The 22,908-nt window shown below is 48.3% G+C and overlaps 1 protein-coding gene across 1 annotated transcript in view; it reads left to right on the top strand.

The window, feature by feature from the left end:
* Window positions 1-22,908, top strand: part of LOC134970066 (cathepsin W-like) — a 224,942-nt gene that overhangs the window by 127,625 nt on the left and 74,409 nt on the right. The window contains exon 9 of the mRNA XM_063946161.1: window positions 5,832-5,913. Coding sequence (XP_063802231.1) covers window positions 5,832-5,913 — 82 coding nt within the window. The remainder of the gene's footprint in view (window positions 1-5,831; window positions 5,914-22,908) is intronic.

Raw genomic sequence — 22,908 nt, 5'->3', positions numbered from 1 at the left:
TATAGTGAGTGACCACCAGACACACAGTGCAGTTTATTTAATATATCCGTTCTCTGCCTGAAAAAAGCGATACACACAGTGACTCAGTCAGTCACATACCATATCTGTGTGCACTGCTCAGGCTCAGGCCAGTGTGCTGCATCATCTATTATCTATATATAATATTATATATATCTGTCTGACTGCTCAGCTCACACAGCTTATAATTGTGGGGGAGACTGGGGAGCACTACTGCAGTGCCAGTTATAGGTTATAGCAGGAGCCAGGAGTACATAATATATTATATAGTGAGTGACCACCAGACACACAGTGCAGTTTATTTAATATATCCGTTCTCTGCCTGAAAAAAGCGATACACACAGTGACTCAGTCAGTCACATACCATATCTGTGTGCACTGCTCAGGCCAGTGTGCTGCATCATCTATTATCTATATATAATATTATATATATCTGTCTGACTGCTCAGCTCACACAGCTTATAATTGTGGGGGAGACTGGGGAGCACTACTGCAGTGCCAGTTATAGGTTATAGCAGGAGCCAGGAGTACATATTATATTAAAATTAAACAGTGCACACTTTTGCTGCAGGAGTGCCACTGCCAGTGTGACTGACCAGTGACCTGACCACACTGACCACCAGTATAGTTAGTAGTATACTTATATTGTGATTGCCTGAAAAAGTTAAACACTCGTCGTGTGACTTCACTTGTGTGTTTTTTTTTTTTTTATTCTATAAAAATAAAACTCATTCTGCTGACAGACAGTGTCCAGCAGGTCCGTCATTATATAATATATAATATATACCTGTCCAGCTGCAGTAGTGATATATATATATTTTTTATATCATTTATCATCCAGTCGCAGCAGACACAGTACGGTAGTTCACGGCTGTGGCTACCTCTGTGTCTCTGCACTCGGCAGGCAGTCCGTCCATAATTGTAATACCACCTAACCGTGGATTTTTTTCATTCTTCTTTATACATACATAGTTACATAGACATCTTCTCTTTATCAACCAGTCTATATTAGCTGCAGACACAGTACAGTACGGTAGTTCACGGCTGTGGCTACCTCTGTGTCTGCACTCGGCAGGCAGTCCGTCCATAATTGTATACCACCTAACCGTGGTTTTTTTTCATTCTTCTTTATACATACATAGTTACATAGACATCTTCTCTTTATCAACCAGTCTATATTAGCTGCAGACACAGTACAGTACGGTAGTTCACGGCTGTGGCTACCTCTGTGTCTGCACTCGGCAGGCAGTCCGTCCATAATTGTATACCACCTAACCGTGGATTTTTTTCAGTCTTCTTTATACATACATAGTTACATAGACATCTTCTCTTTATCAACCAGTCTATATTAGCTGCAGACACAGTACAGTACGGTAGTTCACGGCTGTGGCTACCTCTGTGTCTGCAGTCGGCAGGCAGTCCATAATTGTATACTAGTATCCATCTCCATTGTTTACCTGAGGTGCCTTTTAGTTGTGCCTATTAAAATATGGAGAACAAAAATGTTGAGGTTCCAAAATTAGGGAAAGATCAAGATCCACTTCCACCTCGTGCTGAAGCTGCTGCCACTAGTCATGGCCGAGACGATGAAATGCCAGCAACGTCGTCTGCCAAGGCCGATGCCCAATGTCATAGTACAGAGCATGTCAAATCCAAAACACCAAATATCAGAAAAAAAAGGACTCCAAAACCTAAAATAAAATTGTCGGAGGAGAAGCGTAAACTTGCCAATATGCCATTTACCACACGGAGTGGCAAGGAACGGCTGAGGCCCTGGCCTATGTTCATGGCTAGTGGTTCAGCTTCACATGAGGATGGAAGCACTCAGCCTCTCGCTAGAAAAATGAAAAGACTCAAGCTGGCAAAAGCAGCACAGCAAAGAACTGTGCATTCTTCGAAATCCCAAATCCACAAGGAGAGTCCAATTGTGTCGGTTGCGATGCCTGACCTTCCCAACACTGGACGTGAAGAGCATGCGCCTTCCACCATTTGCACGCCCCCTGCAAGTGCTGGAAGGAGCACCCGCAGTCCAGTTCCTGATAGTCAGATTGAAGATGTCAGTGTTGAAGTACACCAGGATGAGGAGGATATGGGTGTTGCTGGCGCTGGGGAGGAAATTGACCAGGAGGATTCTGATGGTGAGGTGGTTTGTTTAAGTCAGGCACCCGGGGAGACACCTGTTGTCCGTGGGAGGAATATGGCCGTTGACATGCCAGGTGAAAATACCAAAAAAATCAGCTCTTCGGTGTGGAGGTATTTCACCAGAAATGCGGACAACAGGTGTCAAGCCGTGTGTTCCCTTTGTCAAGCTGTAATAAGTAGGGGTAAGGACGTTAACCACCTCGGAACATCCTCCCTTATACGTCACCTGCAGCGCATTCATAATAAGTCAGTGACAAGTTCAAAAACTTTGGGTGACAGCGGAAGCAGTCCACTGACCAGTAAATCCCTTCCTCTTGTAACCAAGCTCACGCAAACCACCCCACCAACTCCCTCAGTGTCAATTTCCTCCTTCCCCAGGAATGCCAATAGTCCTGCAGGCCATGTCACTGGCAATTCTGACGAGTCCTCTCCTGCCTGGGATTCCTCCGATGCATCCTTGCGTGTAACGCCTACTGCTGCTGGCGCTGCTGTTGTTGCCGCTGGGAGTCGATGGTCATCCCAGAGGGGAAGTCGTAAGCCCACTTGTACTACTTCCAGTAAGCAATTGACTGTTCAACAGTCCTTTGCGAGGAAGATGAAATATCACAGCAGTCATCCTACTGCAAAGCGGATAACTGAGGCCTTGGCATCCTGGGTGGTGAGAAACGTGGTTCCGGTATCCATCATTACTGCAGAGCCAACTAGAGACTTGTTGGAGGTACTGTGTCCCCGGTACCAAATACCATCTAGGTTCCATTTCTCTAGGCAGGCGATACCGAAAATGTACACAGACCTCAGAAAAAGAGTCACCAGTGTCCTAAAAAATGCAGCTGTACCCAATGTCCACTTAACCACGGACATGTGGACAAGTGGAGCAGGGCAGGGTCAGGACTATATGACTGTGACAGCCCACTGGGTAGATGTATGGACTCCCGCCGCAAGAACAGCAGCGGCGGCACCAGTAGCAGCATCTCGCAAACGCCAACTCTTTCCTAGGCAGGCTACGCTTTGTATCACCGGTTTCCAGAATACGCACACAGCTGAAAACCTCTTACGGCAACTGAGGAAGATCATCGCGGAATGGCTTACCCCAATTGGACTCTCCTGTGGATTTGTGGCATCGGACAACGCCAGCAATATTGTGTGTGCATTAAATATGGGCAAATTCCAGCACGTCCCATGTTTTGCACATACCTTGAATTTGGTGGTGCAGAATTTTTTAAAAAACGACAGGGGCGTGCAAGAGATGCTGTCGGTGGCCAGAAAAATTGCGGGACACTTTCGGCGTACAGGCACCACGTACAGAAGACTGGAGCACCACCAAAAACTACTGAACCTGCCCTGCCATCATCTGAAGCAAGAAGTGGTAACGAGGTGGAATTCAACCCTCTATATGCTTCAGAGGTTGGAGGAGCAGCAAAAGGCCATTCAAGCCTATACAATTGAGCACGATATAGGAGGTGGAATGCACCTGTCTCAAGTGCAGTGGAGAATGATTTCAACGTTGTGCAAGGTTCTGATGCCCTTTGAACTTGCCACACGTGAAGTCAGTTCAGACACTGCCAGCCTGAGTCAGGTCATTCCCCTCATCAGGCTTTTGCAGAAGAAGCTGGAGGCATTGAAGAAGGAGCTAAAACGGAGCGATTCCGCTAGGCATGTGGGACTTGTGGATGCAGCCCTTAATTCGCTTAACAAGGATTCACGGGTGGTCAATCTGTTGAAATCAGAGCACTACATTTTGGCCACCGTGCTCGATCCTAGATTTAAAGCCTACCTTGGATCTCTCTTTCCGGCAGACACAAGTCTGCTGGGGTGCAAAGACCTGCTGGTGACAAAATTGTCAAGTCAAGCGGAACGCGACCTGTCAACATCTCCTCCTTCACATTCTCCCGCAACTGGGGGTGCGAGGAAAAGGCTCAGAATTCCGAGCCCACCCGCTGGCGGTGATGCAGGGCAGTCTGGAGCGACTGCTGATGCTGACATCTGGTCCGGACTGAAGGACCTGACAACGATTACGGACATGTCGTCTACTGTCACTGCATATGATTCTCTCAACATTGATAGAATGGTGGAGGATTATATGAGTGACCGCATCCAAGTAGGCACGTCACACAGTCCGTACTTATACTGGCAGGAAAAAGAGGCAATTTGGAGGCCCTTGCACAAACTGGCTTTATTCTACCTAAGTTGCCCTCCCACAAGTGTGTACTCCGAAAGAGTGTTTAGTGCCGCCGCTCACCTTGTCAGCAATCGGCGTACGAGGTTACATCCAGAAAATGTGGAGAAGATGATGTTCATTAAAATGAATTATAATCAATTCCTCCGCGGAGACATTGACCAGCAGCAATTGCCTCCACAAAGTACACAGGGAGCTGAGATGGTGGATTCCAGTGGGGACGAATTGATAATCTGTGAGGAGGGGGATGTACACGGTGATATATCGGAGGGTGAAGATGAGGTGGACATCTTGCCTCTGTAGAGCCAGTTTGTGCAAGGAGAGATTAATTGCTTCTTTTTTGGGGGGGGTCCAAACCAACCCGTCATATCAGTCACAGTCGTGTGGCAGACCCTGTCACTGAAATGATGGGTTGGTTAAAGTGTGCATGTCCTGTTTTGTTTATACAACATAAGGGTGGGTGGGAGGGCCCAAGGACAATTCCATCTTGCACCTCTTTTTTCTTTTCTTTTTCTTTGCATCATGTGCTGATTGGGGAGGGTTTTTTGGAAGGGACATCCTGCGTGACACTGCAGTGCCACTCCTAGATGGGCCCGGTGTTTGTGTCGGCCACTAGGGTCGCTAATCTTACTCACACAGTCAGCTACCTCATTGCGCCTCTTTTTTTCTTTGCGTCATGTGCTGTTTGGGGAGGGTTTTTTGGAAGGGACATCCTGCGTGACACTGCAGTGCCACTCCTAGATGGGCCCGGTGTTTGTGTCGGCCACTAGGGTCGCTAATCTTACTCACACAGCTACCTCATTGCGCCTCTTTTTTTCTTTGCGTCATGTGCTGTTTGGGGAGGGTTTTTTGGAAGGGACATCCTGCGTGACACTGCAGTGCCACTCCTAGATGGGCCCGGTGTTTGTGTCGGCCACTAGGGTCGCTAATCTTACTCACACAGCTACCTCATTGCGCCTCTTTTTTTCTTTGCGTCATGTGCTGTTTGGGGAGGGTTTTTTGGAAGGGACATCCTGCGTGACACTGCAGTGCCACTCCTAGATGGGCCCGGTGTTTGTGTCGGCCACTAGGGTCGCTTATCTTACTCACACAGCGACCTCGGTGCAAATTTTAGGACTAAAAATAATATTGTGAGGTGTGAGGTATTCAGAATAGACTGAAAATGAGTGTAAATTATGGTTTTTGAGGTTAATAATACTTTGGGATCAAAATGACCCCCAAATTCTATGATTTAAGCTGTTTTTTAGTGTTTTTTGAAAAAAAACACCCGAATCCAAAACACACCCGAATCCGACAAAAAAAATTCGGTGAGGTTTTGCCAAAACGCGTTCGAACCCAAAACACGGCCGCGGAACCGAACCCAAAACCAAAACACAAAACCCGAAAAATTTCAGGCGCTCATCTCTAGTTATGTCTGCGACCACAAAATCCTTTATCTTTTTCTACAAACACTTCTGTATATATGTAACTAAATATCTCCTTTCTATTCCTACAGCATTACAAGAAGGGAATTTTCAATCCTCGTACCTGTAGCCCAAATCTAACTCACATGGTTTTATTAGTGGGCTATGCCACAGGTAAATCCTAATGTTCATTATCTTTCATTTCTGGACAGCAATGGATTAAATATGCCACACTGTAAACCCAATTAATACCCCACACCATACTGTACCTTTTACCATGATTTTTACCTGATCACATACAGTCACAGTTATATTATACTGTAATAAGCTGTCTTCCTAACTGCTGAATTTAGTGGATCATCATGTCTTATAGTCACTAATTAGCTGACCATGTAACATTACAAACAGTATGTCACAGGAAAGGGCCATGTGAGGTTGCATTATGGGTAAGGTCCTCTCCACGAAGGGACTATAGATGCTACCACCATGTGAGTTGGCAGTTCTGTCGTCTGACGAATCTGTCTGGTGGAGCACGTGACAAACAAGACCCTGGGCAATGGGCATTGCAGGTTCTGGTCAGACAAATACTGTATTTTCTGGGATTATCTTCTATAGTAGTTGTACCCAGAGCCAGATTAACAATGGGGCGAATGCAGCGGCGTTTCTAGAGAGGAGGGGACCCGTGTGGGCCCCCTCCTCTCCTGTAGCCGTCACCACTGCTATTAGCGCTCTCAGCGCTGAGACTCTGGCACAGTGCCAGAGTCTACAGCGCATGCGCAAGACTCCGAAAAATGGCTGCCGTGCCATTTTTCCGGAGTCCTGCACATGCGCTGTAGACTCTGGCACTGTGCCAGAGACTCTAGCGCTCAGTGCGCTAGCAGCGGTGGTGACGGCTACAGGAGAGGAGGGGGTCCACACACAGACACCGATGGATGCTGCAAAGGTGAGAATAGAAGAAATGGGTGCAGTGTGTGCGGTGTGGGACCCAGGGGCCTGTGTGCACCGCACACACTGCACCCATAATAGATACGCCAGTGGGCGGATGGAGCTGCAGCTCCAGGACACCCATTGAAAGTAGGCCCACAGGATATCAACATGACTCTGGGGTGGTCCGGTTGTGCACAGGACCACCCCTTAGCAATGCATGTGCGACCCACGATCACTAGCCTTGTCCTCAATCTAGGCCACCCCCACACGGATCACACACAGGCCGCGGGCGCTGCCTGAGCGGATCATTCATCACAGTGGAATTAGGTAAGGGAGAGTGCTCCTCCCCTTCCTGCTCCACTCCCCTTCCCAGCAGCCTGCGCGGTTTCCCTGTACAGTGCAGAGTATCCGCACCTCCCGCATGTGACAGGCAGCTTCCAGCCGCGGCAGAGAGGAGGGCTGTAGCTCGGCAGAAGTGATTTAAGCCACACTGACAGCCTGGTCCTGGGACTTCCTTCTGTGGGTCTTTTGCAATCAGGGACACGCTGCTCTGGTCTAAGAGCTCTGCAACAATAAGTAAGCAGTCTTGGGGTTCCAACTTCTCAGGGTAACTGTAATGCTGCCTATGCCTATCCAAATGTGATGGGTTTACAAGTCCCAGCACATCTTGTCACCTGGATGAGCTGGGACATGTAGTGCCAGCACAGCTGGAGAGACCGTAACAAGCCAAGAACACCAAGATATCATGGTTTGGTCATTATATATAAAGGTGTTTTAAATGCTTTTGTTACATGTTACTTTGTTTAGGTTAGCATTTACATTATGACCACTGTTGCTATGGTGCTGCTAGCATGGACCATCATGATGCATGTAACGAGTGTTGCAAGTCAGTGATGCCACTGCTCCAGCACATACTTGCCGACTTTTTGGCTGCTCTCTCTGGAAGAGAGCAGCCAGGTCGGCTCAGCAGGGGAGCGGGCTCCAACGAGCAGTGCAGAGGAGGGTGGGCCAGAGGCGTGGCAGGTGCAGAACGGGGGCGTGGCGGCGGGACGCGTCATGTAAGCCACGCCCCCTCTATGTAATACCACTATTACCGGTATTGTCCAGCAGGGGGCGTGGCTATGATGACACGATTCAACAAGAATCGCGTCATCGCCTGCTCGGACCGCCCACTTTACTCTCTAAGTGGGCGGCTGGGCAGGGGGGGACCCCCTTAATCGGGAGACTTGCCTGCTCTTCCGGGGGGCCGGGAGGGTCACCCGATTTTCTGGAGCCTCCCGGCCATTCCGGGAGAGTAGGCAAGTATGCTCCAGCATCCAGCAGTACACGTGTCCTGCACACACTACTGGGGTTGTAAACTTTTATTTAAGGTATATCTTTTCCTAGTACTTTGCATTGTGTTTTTGTCAAAAGTCCAAGAAAGGACAGAAACATCGAGCATAGATAGTTTCTCTTACGTCCTAGAGGATGCTGGGGTCCACATTAGTACCATGGGGTATAGACGGGTCCCTTGGGAGCCATGGGCACTTTAGGAGTTTAATAGTGTGGGCTGGCTCCTCCCTCTATGCCCCTCCTACCAAACTCAGTTTAGAAAATGTGCCCGGTGGAGCCGGTCACAGCTAGGGGGGGATCAGTACTAAATGCCGCCGGTCGGAATCCCGGCGGTCGAAATCCCGACGCCGGAATCCCGACCACACAATCCCGACAGGGGTGGTGAGCGGAACGCAGCCCCTTGCGGGCTCGCTTCGCTCGCCACGCTGTGGGCACGGTGCCTCGCTACGCTCGGCACACTATTATATTCTCCCTCTATGGGTGTCGTGGACACCCACGGAGGGAGAATATGTCGGGATTGTGGCGGTCGGGATTCCGGCGTCGGGATTTCGACCGCTGGGATTCCGTCCGGCGGCATCTTGACCGCATCCCGCTAGGGGAGCTCCTAGGAGTTTTTCTAGTTTTATTGTTTTTTTTAAATGAGTTAGGTACAGGGAGGCTGCTGGCAACAGCCTCCCTGCTTTGTGGTACTTAGAGGGGGAGTAGGAACCAACCCTAGAGGTTAATGGTTCTCTATCTCCGCTGACAGGACACTGAGCTCCTGAGGGTGATGATCGCAAACCCCCGAGGTGACCGATTACTCCCGCAGCACGGCCGCCACCCCCTAACAGAGCCAGAAGATGGAGTGGTGAGTATTACGCCGGCGCCCTGGTAAGCGGGTCGCCGGCGGGAATGGCGGCACAAGGGTAGGAGCGCAGCTCTGACAGGCTGCACTCCGGAGGGCTCAGCGGTACTTGTTGTGCGGCGCTGTGAGGGGTGCCCTGGTCACTATGCTAACAGGGGCTAATCCCACTGTTAGCAGCGAAATCACCTCATGCCAGTATAATCTGTACATGCGGGAAGACGCGCTATTACAGGGGGCGGGGCTTCTTCTCAGAGTGGATCCAGCATCTCACAAGAGCCATTTTCTCCCTGCAGATCACACTAATAACGCTGACAGGGAGCGCTGCCTCCACATAACTCCAATACCTCTGCGGTACCAAGGGTTATAGACAAGGGGGGGAGAGTGTTATATTATCTGTGTAATCCTATTAAAGTTATTCAGTCAGCGCCAGCCGTTAGTGTATAACTGCCTACTGGGGCGAGTGCTGCTGGCCCCAAATACTCTGTGTCTCTCTGAAGGTACTCGGGGAGGAAATTGTGTCTGCATTTTCCTGTCTGTGTGTGTTTGTATAACTCACATAAACATGTCTAGGAACTCTGTATCCTGTGCTGCAGAGTGTGTATCTTCTCCAGAAGAGTCTATTCCACGTAATCAGGACTATAATATACTGTCTCAGCTTCTGAATCCGAACCCCCATGGGTGGATTCTATTAGGGGAATGATATCCCAAATTTCATCTTGGATAGCTCAAAATGAGACTGAAACACAGGTTTTGAAAAAGTCTGTTGAGGTTTTGTCGTATCCAGCTCCCACTACCTCTTCAAAGACCCCAATTTACCCTAAGAAGCGTACTCTTGCCCAGATAATGCAAGCTGACATGGATACCGACTCTGATACAGGGGACGGTGATGGGGATATGCAGGGGGGAGATGCATCCCTTGTTAAGGGGGTACAACTCATGATTGAGGATATTAGGGACATTATACACATTAGTGATAAGGTACCTGAGCAAGTAGAGGAGGCTTACTTTACTGATAATAAGAAATCCTCTCTTACATTCCCTGCATCTAAGGAATTAAATGCATTGTTTGAAAAATCCTGAGAAAACCCAGAGAAAAAATTCCAGATCCCAAAAAGGGTTCTCATTGCTTTTCATTTCCCTGTGGAGGACAGGAAAAAGTGGGAAATCCCACCTGTAGTAGACGCTTCTGTGTCTAGGTTGTCCGAAAAAGTGGTTTTACCTGTCCCTGGGTCCACCACGTTAAAAGAGTCGGCTGACCGTAAGATTGAGACTACACTCAAATCCTTATACACAGCTACTGGCGTAGCGTTACGACCCACTATTGCTTGTGTGTGGATTTCGAAAGCCATAATAAAGTGGTCAGGCACATTACTAGAGTAATTAGTTTCTATGGATAGAAGTGACATTGAATTGTTCTTATGTCACATACAGGACTCTGCAGGTTTCATGGTGGAGGCCACGAAAGACCTTGGCCATCTCAATGTGAGGGCTTCTTCCATGGCTGTTTCGGCACGCAGGTGTCTATGGCTAAGCCAATGGTCTGCGGATGCGGAATCCAAGAAGAGTGTGGAGAACCTACCCTTCACAGGTCAGGCTCTGTTTGGGAAAGCGTTAGATGCGTGGATCTCCACGGCAACTGCGGGTAAGTCCACATTTCTTCCCTCAGCAGCACTGCCTACTAGGAAATCTTATCCTACGTCTACAATGCAGTCCTTTCGGACCTTGAAAGTTAAAAAGTCCAAACCCCCTTCCACTTTCTTTAGAGGAGGTGGGGGAAATCCAGAAAACCTGCACCAACAGGTTCCGAGGAACAGAAACCTGGTTCTGCTTCCTCAAAATCCTCGGCATGACGGTGGACCTCCCAGCCTGGAGATCGGGCAGGTGGGAGCAAGATTAAGAAATTTCAGTCATGTCTGGACATCATCAGGCATAGACCCCTGGGTACAAGATATTGTTATCCAGGGGTACAGACTGGAGTTGCAAGAACTCCCACCTCCCAGATTCTTCAAATCAGGCTTACCAGCTTTGCTGACAGAAAGTGCTATCCTACAGGAAGCCATTCAAAAATTGCTGAAGTCAAATGTAATTGTTCCAGTTCCACCTCACCTAGCAAACAAGGGTTATTACTCAAACCTGTTTGTGGTACCGAAACCAGATGGTTCGGTCAGGCCAATATTGAACCGAAAGTCATTGAACCCTTATTTGAGGGAATTCAAGTTCAAGATGGAGTCCCTGAGAGCGGTGATCTCAGGTCTGGAGGAGGGGGAATTTCTAGTATCCCTGGATATCAAGGATGCATACGTTCACATTCCGATCTGGCCGCCTGACCAGGCTTATCTCAGATTTGCACTGCTGGACTGTTATTATCAGTTCCAGGCACTGCTGTTTGGCCTCTCCGCGGCACCGAGGGTGTTCACCAAGGTCATGGCGGAGATGATGCTACTCCTCCACAAGCAGGGTGTGAACATAATTCCTTATCTGGATGATCTGCTGATAAAAGCATCTTCCAGGGAGAAGCTGTTGCAGAGCATTGCTCTCTCAACTCAACTACTCCGGGATCATGGATGGATCCTGAATCTTCCAAAGTTGCATCTGGAGCCGACTGGGGAAGATGGTTGCCTCCTACGAGGCTCTACAGTACGGAAGATTTCATGCACTGTCTTTCCAACTGGATCTCCTGGACAAATGGTCGGGATCTCATCTTCACATGCACCAGAGAATATGTCTGTCACCGAAAAGCCAGACTCTCGCTCCTCTGGTTGCTGCAAACTTCTCACCTGCTAGAGGGCCGCAGGTTCGGGATTCAGAATTGGATCCTCCTAACCATGGATGCAAGTCTAAGAGGTTGGGGAGCAGTCACCCAAGGGGAAAACTTCCAAGGAAGGTGGTCTAGTCTGGAATCCATCCTTCCGTTAAACATTCTGGAACTAAGGGCCGCGTACAGCGGTCTACTACAAGCGGCACATCTTCTGAAAGATCAAGCCATTCAGGTTCAGTCGGATAATGTAACGACAGTGGCCTACATAAACCGACAAGGTGGAACGAAGAGCAGAGCTGTAATGTCAGAGGTAACGAGAATCATCCTCTGAGTCCTCAGCAGACACGATCTCCATCCAGGAGAGTGGGGCCTCCACCCAGAGGTGTTCGCAGAGGTGACAAGTCTTTGGGGCGTACCTCAAATAGACATGCTGGCCTCCCGCCTCAACAAGAAGCTTCAGAGGTACTGTTCCAAGTCAATAGACCCACAGGCAGTGGCGGTGGACGCCCTGGTAACTCCGTGGGTGTTCCAGTCAGTGTATGTGTTCCCTTCACTTCCACTCATCCCAAGGATTCTCAAACCAATAAAGAGAACAGGAGTTCAGGCAATCCTCATTGCTCCGGACTGGCCAAGAAGGGCTCGGTACGCTGATCTTCTGGAGTTACTGCTGGAAGATCCGCGGCCTCTTCCTCTTCGAGAGAACCTTCTGCAACAGGGGCCGTTTGCTTATCAAGACTTACCACGGCTACGTTTGACGGTATGGAGGTTGAACGCCAGATCTTAGCTCGGATGGGCATTCCGAACAAGGTTATTCCTACCTTGATACAGGCTAGGAAAGGAGTAATGTCTAAACATTACCATAGATTTTGGAAAAAGTACATGTCTTGGGGTGAATCCAAGAAGTTTCCTACGGTGGAGTTTCAACTAGGGCGGTTTCTTCTCTTTCTGCAAGCAGGTGTGGCTGTGGGCCTGCGGTTGGGCTCCATAAAAGTCCAGATTTCGGCCTTGTCCATTTTCTTCCAGAAACAATTGGCTGTCCTCCCTGAGGTTCAGACTTTCTTGAAAGGGGTTCTGCACATCGAGCCTCCTTTTGTGCCTCCTACGGCACCTTGGGTTCTTAATGTGGTGCTGCAGTTCCTGCAGTCTGATTGGTTCGACCCTTTACAGGAGGTTGATGTCTAGTTCCTTACTTGGAAGGCGGTCACACTATTGGCATTGGCATCTGCTGGACGTGTGTCGGAATTGGGGGCATTGTCCTGTAAGAGCCCCTACTTGATTTTCCGTGAAGATAGAGCTGAGCTCAGGACGCGTCAGCAATTTCTTCCGAAGGTTGTGTCGCTTTTCATATCAACCAACCTATTGTGGTGCCAGTGGCTACTGACTCCTCAATTTCTTCAAAATCCTTGGATGTTGTGAGGGCTTTGAAGATTTATGTGAAGAGAACTTCTCGTCACAGAAAGTCGGACGCTCTGTTTGTCCTTTATGATCCCAACAAGTTTGGGTGGCCTGCTTCTAAGCAGACAATTTCTCGCTGGATCAGGTTTACTATCCAGCATGCTTATTCTACGGTAGGCTTGCCGTGTCCAAAATCCGTTAAGGCCCACTCTACTTGTAAAGTGGGTTCTTCCTGGGCGGTTGCCCGGGATGTCTCGACTTTACAACTTTGCCGAGCGGCTACTTGGTCAGGATCGAACACATTTGCTAAGTTCTATACTTTGGTCTCTGAGGACCTACAGTTTGGTCAATCGGTTCTGCAGGAGCCTCCGCGCTCTCCTTCCCGTACTCGTCCGTAGAGGATGCTGGGTGCCTGCCCAGCGCTTCGTTTTCCTGCATTTGTTATTTAGTTAAGTACTGCGTTGTTACTTGGTTAAGTACTGCATTGTTACTTGGTTAAGTACTGTTGTTTCAGCCGTTGCTGAATTGTTTGAAGCTGGTTAGCTTGGTTTTCTGTTATGTGTGAGCTGGTGTGAATCTCACCACTATCTGTGTATTTCCTTCTCTAGAAGTATGTCCGTCTCCTCGGGCACAGTTTTTAGACTGAGTCTGGTAGGAGGGGCATAGAGGGAGGATCCAGCCCACACTATTAAACTCAAAGTGCCCATGGCTTCAAAGGGACCAGTCTATATCCCATGGTACTAATGTGGACCCCAGCATCTTCTACGGTCTATGAGGAAAGGATTTACCGGTAGGTAATTAAAATCCTATTTTGTCTCTCAGACTTTTAGGAGTCAATCCAATTATCCGCCAAACCCATAGTGCTCCGAGCAAATCCGAGCAAAACCAGCCCACGAAGGTTGCAAGATCGGGTGCGATGCCAGCACTGAAAAGCTGTGGCAATGGCACATTGCATTCTGTGCACTTAATTGGGTCAACCCCTTAGTGTGAATCTCACTGTGAGTGCTGCCATTTATCCAGCACATGTGCGTGTGTGTATGTATACTTTGTGTGTGTATATATATATATATATATATATATATATACAGTATACATGACAATGGGGGTAATTCCAAGTTGATCGCAGCAGGATTTTTGTTAGCAATTGGGCAAAACCATGGCCCTCATTCCGAGTTGATCGGTCGCAAGGCGAATTTAGCAGAGTTACACACCCTAAGCCGCCGCCTACTGGGAGTGAATCTTAGCTTCTTAAAATTGCGACCGATGTATTCGCAATATTGCGATTACTAACTACTTAGCAGTTTCAGAGTAGCTTCAGACTTACTCTGCCTGTGCGATCAGTTCAGTGCTTGTCGTTCCTGTTTGACGTCACAAACACACCCAGCGTTCGCCCAGGCACTCCCACCGTTTCTCCGGCCACTCCTGCGTTTTTTCCGGAAACGGTAGCGTTTTCAGCCACACGCCCCTGAAACGCCGTGTTTCCGCCCAGTAACACCCATTTCCTGTCAATCACATTACGATCGCCGGAGCGATGAAAAAGCCGTGAGTAAAATTACTTTCTACATAGCAAAGTTACTTGGCGCAGTCGCAGTGCGAACATTGCGCATGCGCTCTAAGCTGATTTTCACTGCGATGCGATGAAAAATACCGAGCGAACAACTCGGAATGAGGGCCCATGTGCACTGCAGGGGAGGCAGATATAACATGTGCAGAGAGAGTTAGATTTGGGTGGGGTGTGTTCAATCTGCAGTCTAATTTGCAGTGTAAAAATAAAGCAGCCAGTATTTACCCTGCACAGAACAAAATAACCCACCCAAATATAACTCTTTCTGCACATGTTATATCTGCCTCCCCTGCAGTGCACATGGTTTTGCCCAATTGCAAAAAAAAATCCTGCTGCGATCAACTTGGAATTACCCCCAATGTGCACACGCAGCGAATGAATAGCGATCAAACAAGGCTATGCTAGCACTGAGGATTTATAAGCAAGTGATTGACAGACTTGGGCCGTTTTGTGGGAGGTAACAGGGAGTAGCGGCTAAAACACGTGTGTGTTGTGATTTCTTCTTGGTGTATATCTGCAGACATCTGCGATCCTGTCTACATAAAACATGGCATCAGCGTCGCAGCTTCCGTGCCCATTCTGTGAGACCATAGACTCACTTGGGGGGGGTCAATGTTCCCAGCTCCTGCATCGTTATAGCGAATAATGTGTACACTGTTGCTAAGATGTGGGATGGGTCCGACGGGCGTCTCTCTTCATTTTAAGCAGCTGCCTGCCACACCTGCGTTGTTTTGCATGTCCGTAGGCAGGATTGGCATTAGCGTACAAATCGGAATCAGGCCCATATGTATGAGTCACTAGGGCTAGATGCATCATCAATTGGAGAGTGATAAACTACCAGCCAATCAGCTTCTAACTGTCATATTTAAAACAGGGCCTGTGACATGGCAGTTAGGAGCTGATTGGCTGAAACTTTCTCTCTCTCCATTTTATCATTCTCTAAGCGATGATGCATCTAGCCCTGTGTGCCATATAAATATATATATTTTGTAGTTCTCACTATAGTGTTTACCAGGGCCATAACTACGTATGTGCGGAGTGTGCCACTGCACATAGCACTGCAGGGTAGGGGGTGCTGTTGGCAGGACTTGTCAATTATCTGTGTTAATTACTTTCTCTGACGTCCTAGTGGATGCTGGGAACTCCGTAAGGACCATGGGGAATAGCGGCTCCGCAGGAGACTGGGCACAACTAAAGAAAGCTTTAGGTCACCTGGTGTGCACTGGCTCCTCCCACTATGACCCTCCTCCAAGCCTCAGTTAGATTTTGTGCCCGGCCGAGGTTGGATGCACACTAGGGGCTCTCCTGAGCTTCTAGAAAGAAAGTATAGAATTAGGTTTTTTATTTTTAGTGAGACCTGCTGGCAACAGGCTCACTGCAGCGAGGGACTAAGGGGAGAAGAAGCGAACCTGCCTGCTTGCAGCCAGCTTGGGCTTCTTAGGCTACTGGACACCATTAGCTCCAGAGGGATCGACCGCAGGCCCAGCCTTGGTGTTCGGTCCCGGAGCCGCGCCGCCGTCCCCCTTACAGAGCCAGAAGCAAGAAGAGGTCCGGAAAATCGGCGGCAGAAGACATCAGTCTTCACCAAGGTAGCGCACAGCACTGCAGCTGTGCGCCATTGCTCCTCATACACACTTCACACTCCGGTCACTGAGGGTGCAGGGCGCTTGGGGGGGGCGCCCTGAGCAGCAATAAAAACACCTTGGCTGGCAAAAATACCACAATATATAGCCCCAGAGGCTATATATGTGGTAAATACCCCTGCCAGAATCCAGAAAAAAGCGGGAGAAAAGTCCGCGAAAAAGGGGCGGAGCTATCTCCCTCAGACACACTGGCGCCATTTTCTCTTCACAGTGCAGCTGGAAGAAAGCTCCCCAGGCTCTCCCCTGTAGTTTTCAGGCTCAAAGGGTTAAAAAGAGAGGGGGGGGGCACTAAATTTAGGCGCAATATTATATATACAAGCAGCTATAGGGGAAATTTCACTCAGTTATAGTGTTAATCCCCACATTATATAGCGCTCTGGTGTGTGCTGGCATACTCTCTCTCTGTCTCCCCAAAGGGCTTTGTGGGGTCCTGTCCTCAGTCAAAGCATTCCCTGTGTGTGTGCGGTGTGTCGGTACGGCTGTGTCGACATGTTTAATGAGGAGGCTTATATGGTGACGGAGCAGATGCCGATAAATGTGATGTCGCCCCCTGTGGGGCCGACACCAGAGTGGATGGTTAGGTGAAAGGTATAAACCGACAGTGTCAACTCCTTACATAAAAGGGTGGATGACGTAACAGCTGTGGGACAGCCGGCTTCTCAGTCCGCGCCTGCCCAGGCGTCTCAAAGGCCATCAGGGGCTCAAACGCCCGCTCACTCAGATGGCAGACACAGATGTCGACACGGAGTCTGACTCCAGTGTCGACAAGGTTGAGACATATACACAATCCACTAGGAACATCCATGACTTGATCCCGGCAATAAAAAAAATGTGTTATACATTTCTGACATTAACCCTCTAAAAATGGGTTTTTATGTTGGGGAGAAAAAGCAGGCAGTGTTTTGTTCCCCCATCAGATGAATGAATGAAGTGTGTGAAAAGCGTGGGTTCCACCCAATAAGAAACTGGTAATTTCTAAAAAGTTACTGATGGCGTACCCTTTCCCGCCAGAGGATAAGTTACGCTGGGAGATATCCCCTAGGGTGGATAAGGCGCTCACACGGTTGTCAAAAAAGGTGGCACTGCCGTTTTAGGAACGGCCACTTTGAAGGTACCTGTTGATAGAAAGCAGGAGGCTATCCTGAAGTCTGTATTTACACACTCAGGTACTAGACTGAGACCTGCAGATCGTGCTGCTGCAGCGTGGTCGGTGACCCTGTCAAACATAAGAACATATTAAAGACGTCGTCTTATATATGAGGGATGCACAGAGGGATATTTTGCCGGCTGGCATCCAAAATGAATGTAATGTCCATTCTGTCAGGAGGGTATTAGAGACCTGTCACTGGACAGGTGATGCTGACTTTAAAAGGCGCATAGAGATTCTGCCTTATAAGGGTGAGGAATTATTTGGGGATGGCCTCTGGGACCTCGTATCCACAGCAACAGCTGGGAAGAAATAATTTTACCTCAGGTTTCCTCACAGACTAAGAAAGCACTGTATTATCAGGTACAGTCCTTTCGGCTTCAGAAAAGCAAGCGGGTTAAAGGCGCTTCCTTTCTGTACAGAGACATGGGAAGAGGGAAAAAGCTGCACCAGTCAGCCTGTTCCCAGAATCAAAATTCTTCTCTCGCTTCCTCTGAGTCCACAGGTGTAGCCAGGTACGGTGGGGGGCCGTCTAAAAAATTTCAGCGATCAGTGGGCTCGCTCACAGGTGGATCCCTGTTTCATTCAAGTAGTATTTCAGGGGTACAAGCTGGAATATGAGATGTCTCCCCCCCGCCGTTTCCTCAAATATGCCTTGCCGACAACTCCCTCAGGCAGGGAGGCTGCGCTAGAGGCAATTAATAAGCTGTATTCCCAGCAGGTAATACTCAAGGTGCCCCTACTTCAACAAGGATGGGGTTACTATTCCACACGGTTTGGGGTACCGAAACCGCATGGTTCGGTGTGACCCATTTTATATTTAAAATCCTTGAACACATACATAAAAAAAATTCAAGTTCAAGATGGAATCGCTCAGGGCGGTTATTGCAAGCCTGGACGAGGGGGATTACATGGGATCCCGGGACATCAAGGATGCTTACCTGCATGTCCCCATTTACCATCCTCGCCAGGAGTACCTCAGATTTGTGGTACAGGATTACCATTACCAAGTCCAGACACTGCCGTTTGGACTGTACATGGCACCGAGGGTGTTTACCAAGGTAATGGCCGAAATGATGATACTCCTTTGAAAAAAGGGAGTTTTAATTATCCCGTACTTGGACAATCTCCTTATAAGGGGAAGGTCCAAGGAGCAGTTGCTAGTCGGGGTAGCACTATTTTGGAAAGTGCTACAACAGCACGGTTGGATTCTAAACAGTCCAAAGTCACAGCTGGTTCCTACGACACGTCTACTGTTCCTGGGGATGGTTCTGGACACAGAACAGAAATAAGTGTTTCTCCCGGAGGAGAAAGCCAAGGAGCTGTCATCTCTAGTCAGAGACCTCCTGAAGCCAAAACAGGTATCGGTGCATCATTGCACGCGAGTCCTGGGAAAAATGGTAGCTTCCTACGAAGCAATCCCATTCGGTAGGTTCCATGCAAGAACTTTTCAGTGGGACCTGTTGGACAAGTGGTCCGGATCACATCTTCAGATGCATCGGCTGATAACCCTGTCTTCAAGGACCAGGGTATCTCTACTGTGGTGGCTGCAGAGTGCCCATCTTCAAGAGGGCCGCAGGTTCGGCATACAGGACTAGGTCCTAGTGACCATGGATGCCAGCCTTTGAGGCTGGGGGGCAGTCACACAGGGAAGAAACTTCCAGGGACTTTGGTCAAGTCAGGTGACTTCCCTACACATAAATATTCTGGAACTGAGGGCCATTTACAATGCCCTGAGTCAGGCAAGGCCTCTGCTTCAAAACCAGCCGGTACTGATCCAATCAGACAACATCACGGCAGTCGCCCATTTAAACCAACCTGGCGGCACAAGAAGCAGGATGGCGATGGCAGAAGCCACAAGGATTCTCCGATGGGCGGAAAATCATGGGTTAACACTGTCAGCAGTGTTCATTCCCGGAGTGGACGACTGGGAAGAAGATCTTCTCAGCAGACACGACCTCCACCCGGGAGAGTGGGGATTTCATCCAGAAGTCTTCCAAAGGATTGTACACCATTGGGAAAGGCCACAGGTGGACATGATGGCGTCCCGCCTCAACAAAAAGCTATAAAAGATATTGCGCCAGGTCAAGGGACCATCAGGCGATAGCTGTGGACGCTCTGGTAACACCGTGGGTGTACCAGTCGGTTTATGTGTTCCCCCCTCTGCCTTTCATACAAAAGGTACTGAGAATAATAGGAAGGCGAGGAGTAAGAACGATACTCGTGGTTCCGGATTGGCCAAGAAGAGCTTGGTACCCAGAACTTCAAGAAATTATATCAGAGGACCCATGGCCTCTGCCGCTCAGACAGGACCTGCGGCAGCAGGGGCCCTGTCTGTTCCAAGACTTACCGCGGCTACGTTTTGACGGCATGGCGGTTGAACGCCGGATCCTAAAGGAAAAGGGCATTCCGGAGGAAGTCATTCCTACGCTGATTCAAGCCAGGAAAGATGTAACTGCAAAACATTATCACCGCATATGGCGAAAATATGTTGCTTGGTGTGAGGCCAAAAAAGGCCCCAACAGAGGAATTTCAACTAGGTCGATTTCTGCATTTCCTACAAGCAGGAGTGTCTATGGGCCTAAAATTAGGCTCCATTAAGGTACAGATCTCGGCTCTGTCGATTTTCTTCCAGAAAGAACTTGCTTCAGTACCTGAAGTTCAGACATTGTAAAAGGAGTGCTGCATATTCAGCCCCCGGTTGTGCCTCCAGTGGCACCTTGGGTTCTCAACGTGGTGTTGAGTTTCTTAAAATCACATTGGTGTGAGCCACTAAAAACCGTGGATCTAAAATATCTCACGCGGAAAGTGGTCATGTTATTGGCCTTGGCTTCGGCCAGGCGTGTATCAGAATTGGCGGCTTTGTCATATAAAAGTCCTTATCTGATTTTCCATATGGATAGGGCAGAATTGAGGACTCGTCCCCAGTTTCTCCCTAAGGTGGTATCAGCTTTTCACTTGAACCAACCTATTGTAGTGCCTGCGGCTACTAGGGACTTGGAGGATTCCAGGTTACTGGACGTAGTCAGGGCCTTGAAAAATTATGTTTCCAGGACGGCTAGAGTCAGGAGAACTGACTCGCTGTTTATCCTGTATGCACCCAGCAAACTGGGTGCTCCTGCTTCTAAGCAGACTATTGCTCGCTGGATTTGTAGCACAATTCAGCTGGCGCATTCTGCGGCTGGACTACCGCAGCCAAAATCTGTAAAAGCCCATTCCACAAGGAAGGTGGGCTCATCTTGGGCAGCTGCCCGAGGGGTCTCGGCTTTCCAACTTTGCCGAGCTGCAACTTGGTCAGGGGCAAACACGTTTGCTAAATTCTACAAAATTGATACCCTGGCTGAGGAGGACCTGGAGTTCTCTCATTCGGTGCTGCAGAGTCATCCGCACTCTCCCGCCCGTTTGAGAGCTTTGGTATAATCCCCATGGTCCTTACGGAGTTCCCAGCATCAACTAGGACGTCAGAGAAAATAAGATTTTACTCACCGGTAAATCTATTTCTCGTAGTCCGTAGTGGATGCTGGGCGCCCATCCCAAGTGTGGATTGTCTGCAATACTTGTATATAGTTATTGCCTAACTAAAGGGTTATTGTTGAGCCATCTGTTGAGAGGCTCAGTTATATTCATACTGTTAACTGGGTATAGTATCACGAGTTATACGGTGTGATTGGTGTGGCTGGTATGAGTCTTACCCGGGATTCAAAATCCTTCCTTATTATGTCAGCTCGTCCGGGCACAGTGTCCTAACTGAGGCTTGGAGGAGGGTCATAGTGGGAGGAGCCAGTGCACACCAGGTGACCTAAAGCTTTCTTTAGTTGTGCCCAGTCTCCTGCGGAGCCGCTATTCCCCATGGTCCTTACGGAGTTCCCAGCATCCACTACGGACTACGAGAAATAGATTTACCGGTGAGTAAAATCTTATTTTCTCCTTTTGAAGCCCAGCATCTCCTGACCGCCCCTGTCTCCTTCCCCTATATATATATATATATATATATATATATATAGCATGGGCTTTTTCTGGGATCAATTTTGTCATGCCCCTTCCCTATGAGGGCATGAGCCTTAAGTCTCTGTTGGAAAAGTGGTGGTGGTGGGCAGGGGCGTAGCCAGAACTTTGTGGGCCCCATAGCAACATTTTGAAGGGGACCCTGTATTGATTTATGGAATCATATTTCTAAATTATTAATATTTAATATTTCATATATGGCTATTAATATATGGATAGATTTTTATTAATATGCGTTTATCATATATATCTGCAAATATATTATGTCAGGCTTACAAACTAAGTGGCTGATAAATATATGCAGTCCTTATACATATGACTTATGAAATTATGAAGTTATGATTCCTTGAAGAGAGTTCAAACTTGAGATTACTGCTCCTTTTATACTCATTGGTTTATTTACAGGCAGATCAAATCATACAAAATAAGAGATTCACAGTAGTGATATATATACTAATTATATCTATACTTCCTTAATTATATAACAAACATAACAAAACACAAACAGTTTCAATTACGTTGACAATTACTAACACAGTTTATACTTGCAAGTTACAGATCCTTTCCTCTCTCCCATGCACCTAGGGGGTCATTCCGAGTTGATCGCTCGCTGCCGATTTTCGCAGTGCAGCGATCAGGTGAAAAAATGGCATTTCTGAGCATGCGTATGCCCTGCAATGCGCACGCGCGACGTACGGGTACAAAGCTCTTTGTGGTTGTGCTCAGGTTCTAGCGAACTTTTCCTTCGCACTGGCGGCCGCAAGAAGATTGACGGGAAGGGAGTGTTTGCAAAAACGCAGGCATGTCTGAAAAAACGCAGGCGTGGCTGGTCGTTTGCTGGGCGGGTGTATGACGTCAAATCCGGACGCGAATAGGCTGAAGTATGTCCAGAGCTACTCTGAAACTGCACAAACTGTTTTTACAGAGCTCGACTGCACATGCGTTCGCACTTCTGCTAAGCTAAAATGCACTCCCCAGTGGGTGGCGGCATAGCGTTTGCATGGCTGCTAAAACTAGCTAGCTAGCGATCAACTCGGAATGACCCCCTAAGTTTCCTTCTGCATCCTTCACTTCATCTCCTGTTCTCTCTTCTCCTCCTCTTCATGACTGCTCTACCCTGACTGAACTCATGTATAACTTATTATTTAGCTGGTATATTCTCATACTGTTTTCAGTGCAAAAGATAATTATAGGTTTGCCATATACATTCCAAGGTGTCATAAAACAAACATTGAACTGAGCTGGCTTCCCTGCTCAAAAAGGCATGGTGTCATAAAACACGTCCAATTGCTCTACCTCAAGGTGGCAAACAGGACATGTGTTTTGGGGTCATAAAATGTTACTTTCTTCATCATCAAAGATCTTGTGTTGTCCTTGTCACTGGCCTGCAATTAAAATGTCTATCATAGACTATTCTTCATCCATCCGCATACACCAACATCCATAAAGAAATAACTGACACTGACACCAGAATAATGTTTGCCAATAGAATTGTCAGCTTTTATTAAAACAAATGGTATGGTGGCAAGGAGGGATGGCCTATTTAAACGTCCC

The sequence above is a fragment of the Pseudophryne corroboree genome, chromosome 11 (assembly GCF_028390025.1).
Source record: "Pseudophryne corroboree isolate aPseCor3 chromosome 11, aPseCor3.hap2, whole genome shotgun sequence".
NCBI lineage: Eukaryota > Metazoa > Chordata > Amphibia > Anura > Myobatrachidae > Pseudophryne > Pseudophryne corroboree.
This window is presented reverse-complemented; position numbering and strand designations above follow the sequence as displayed.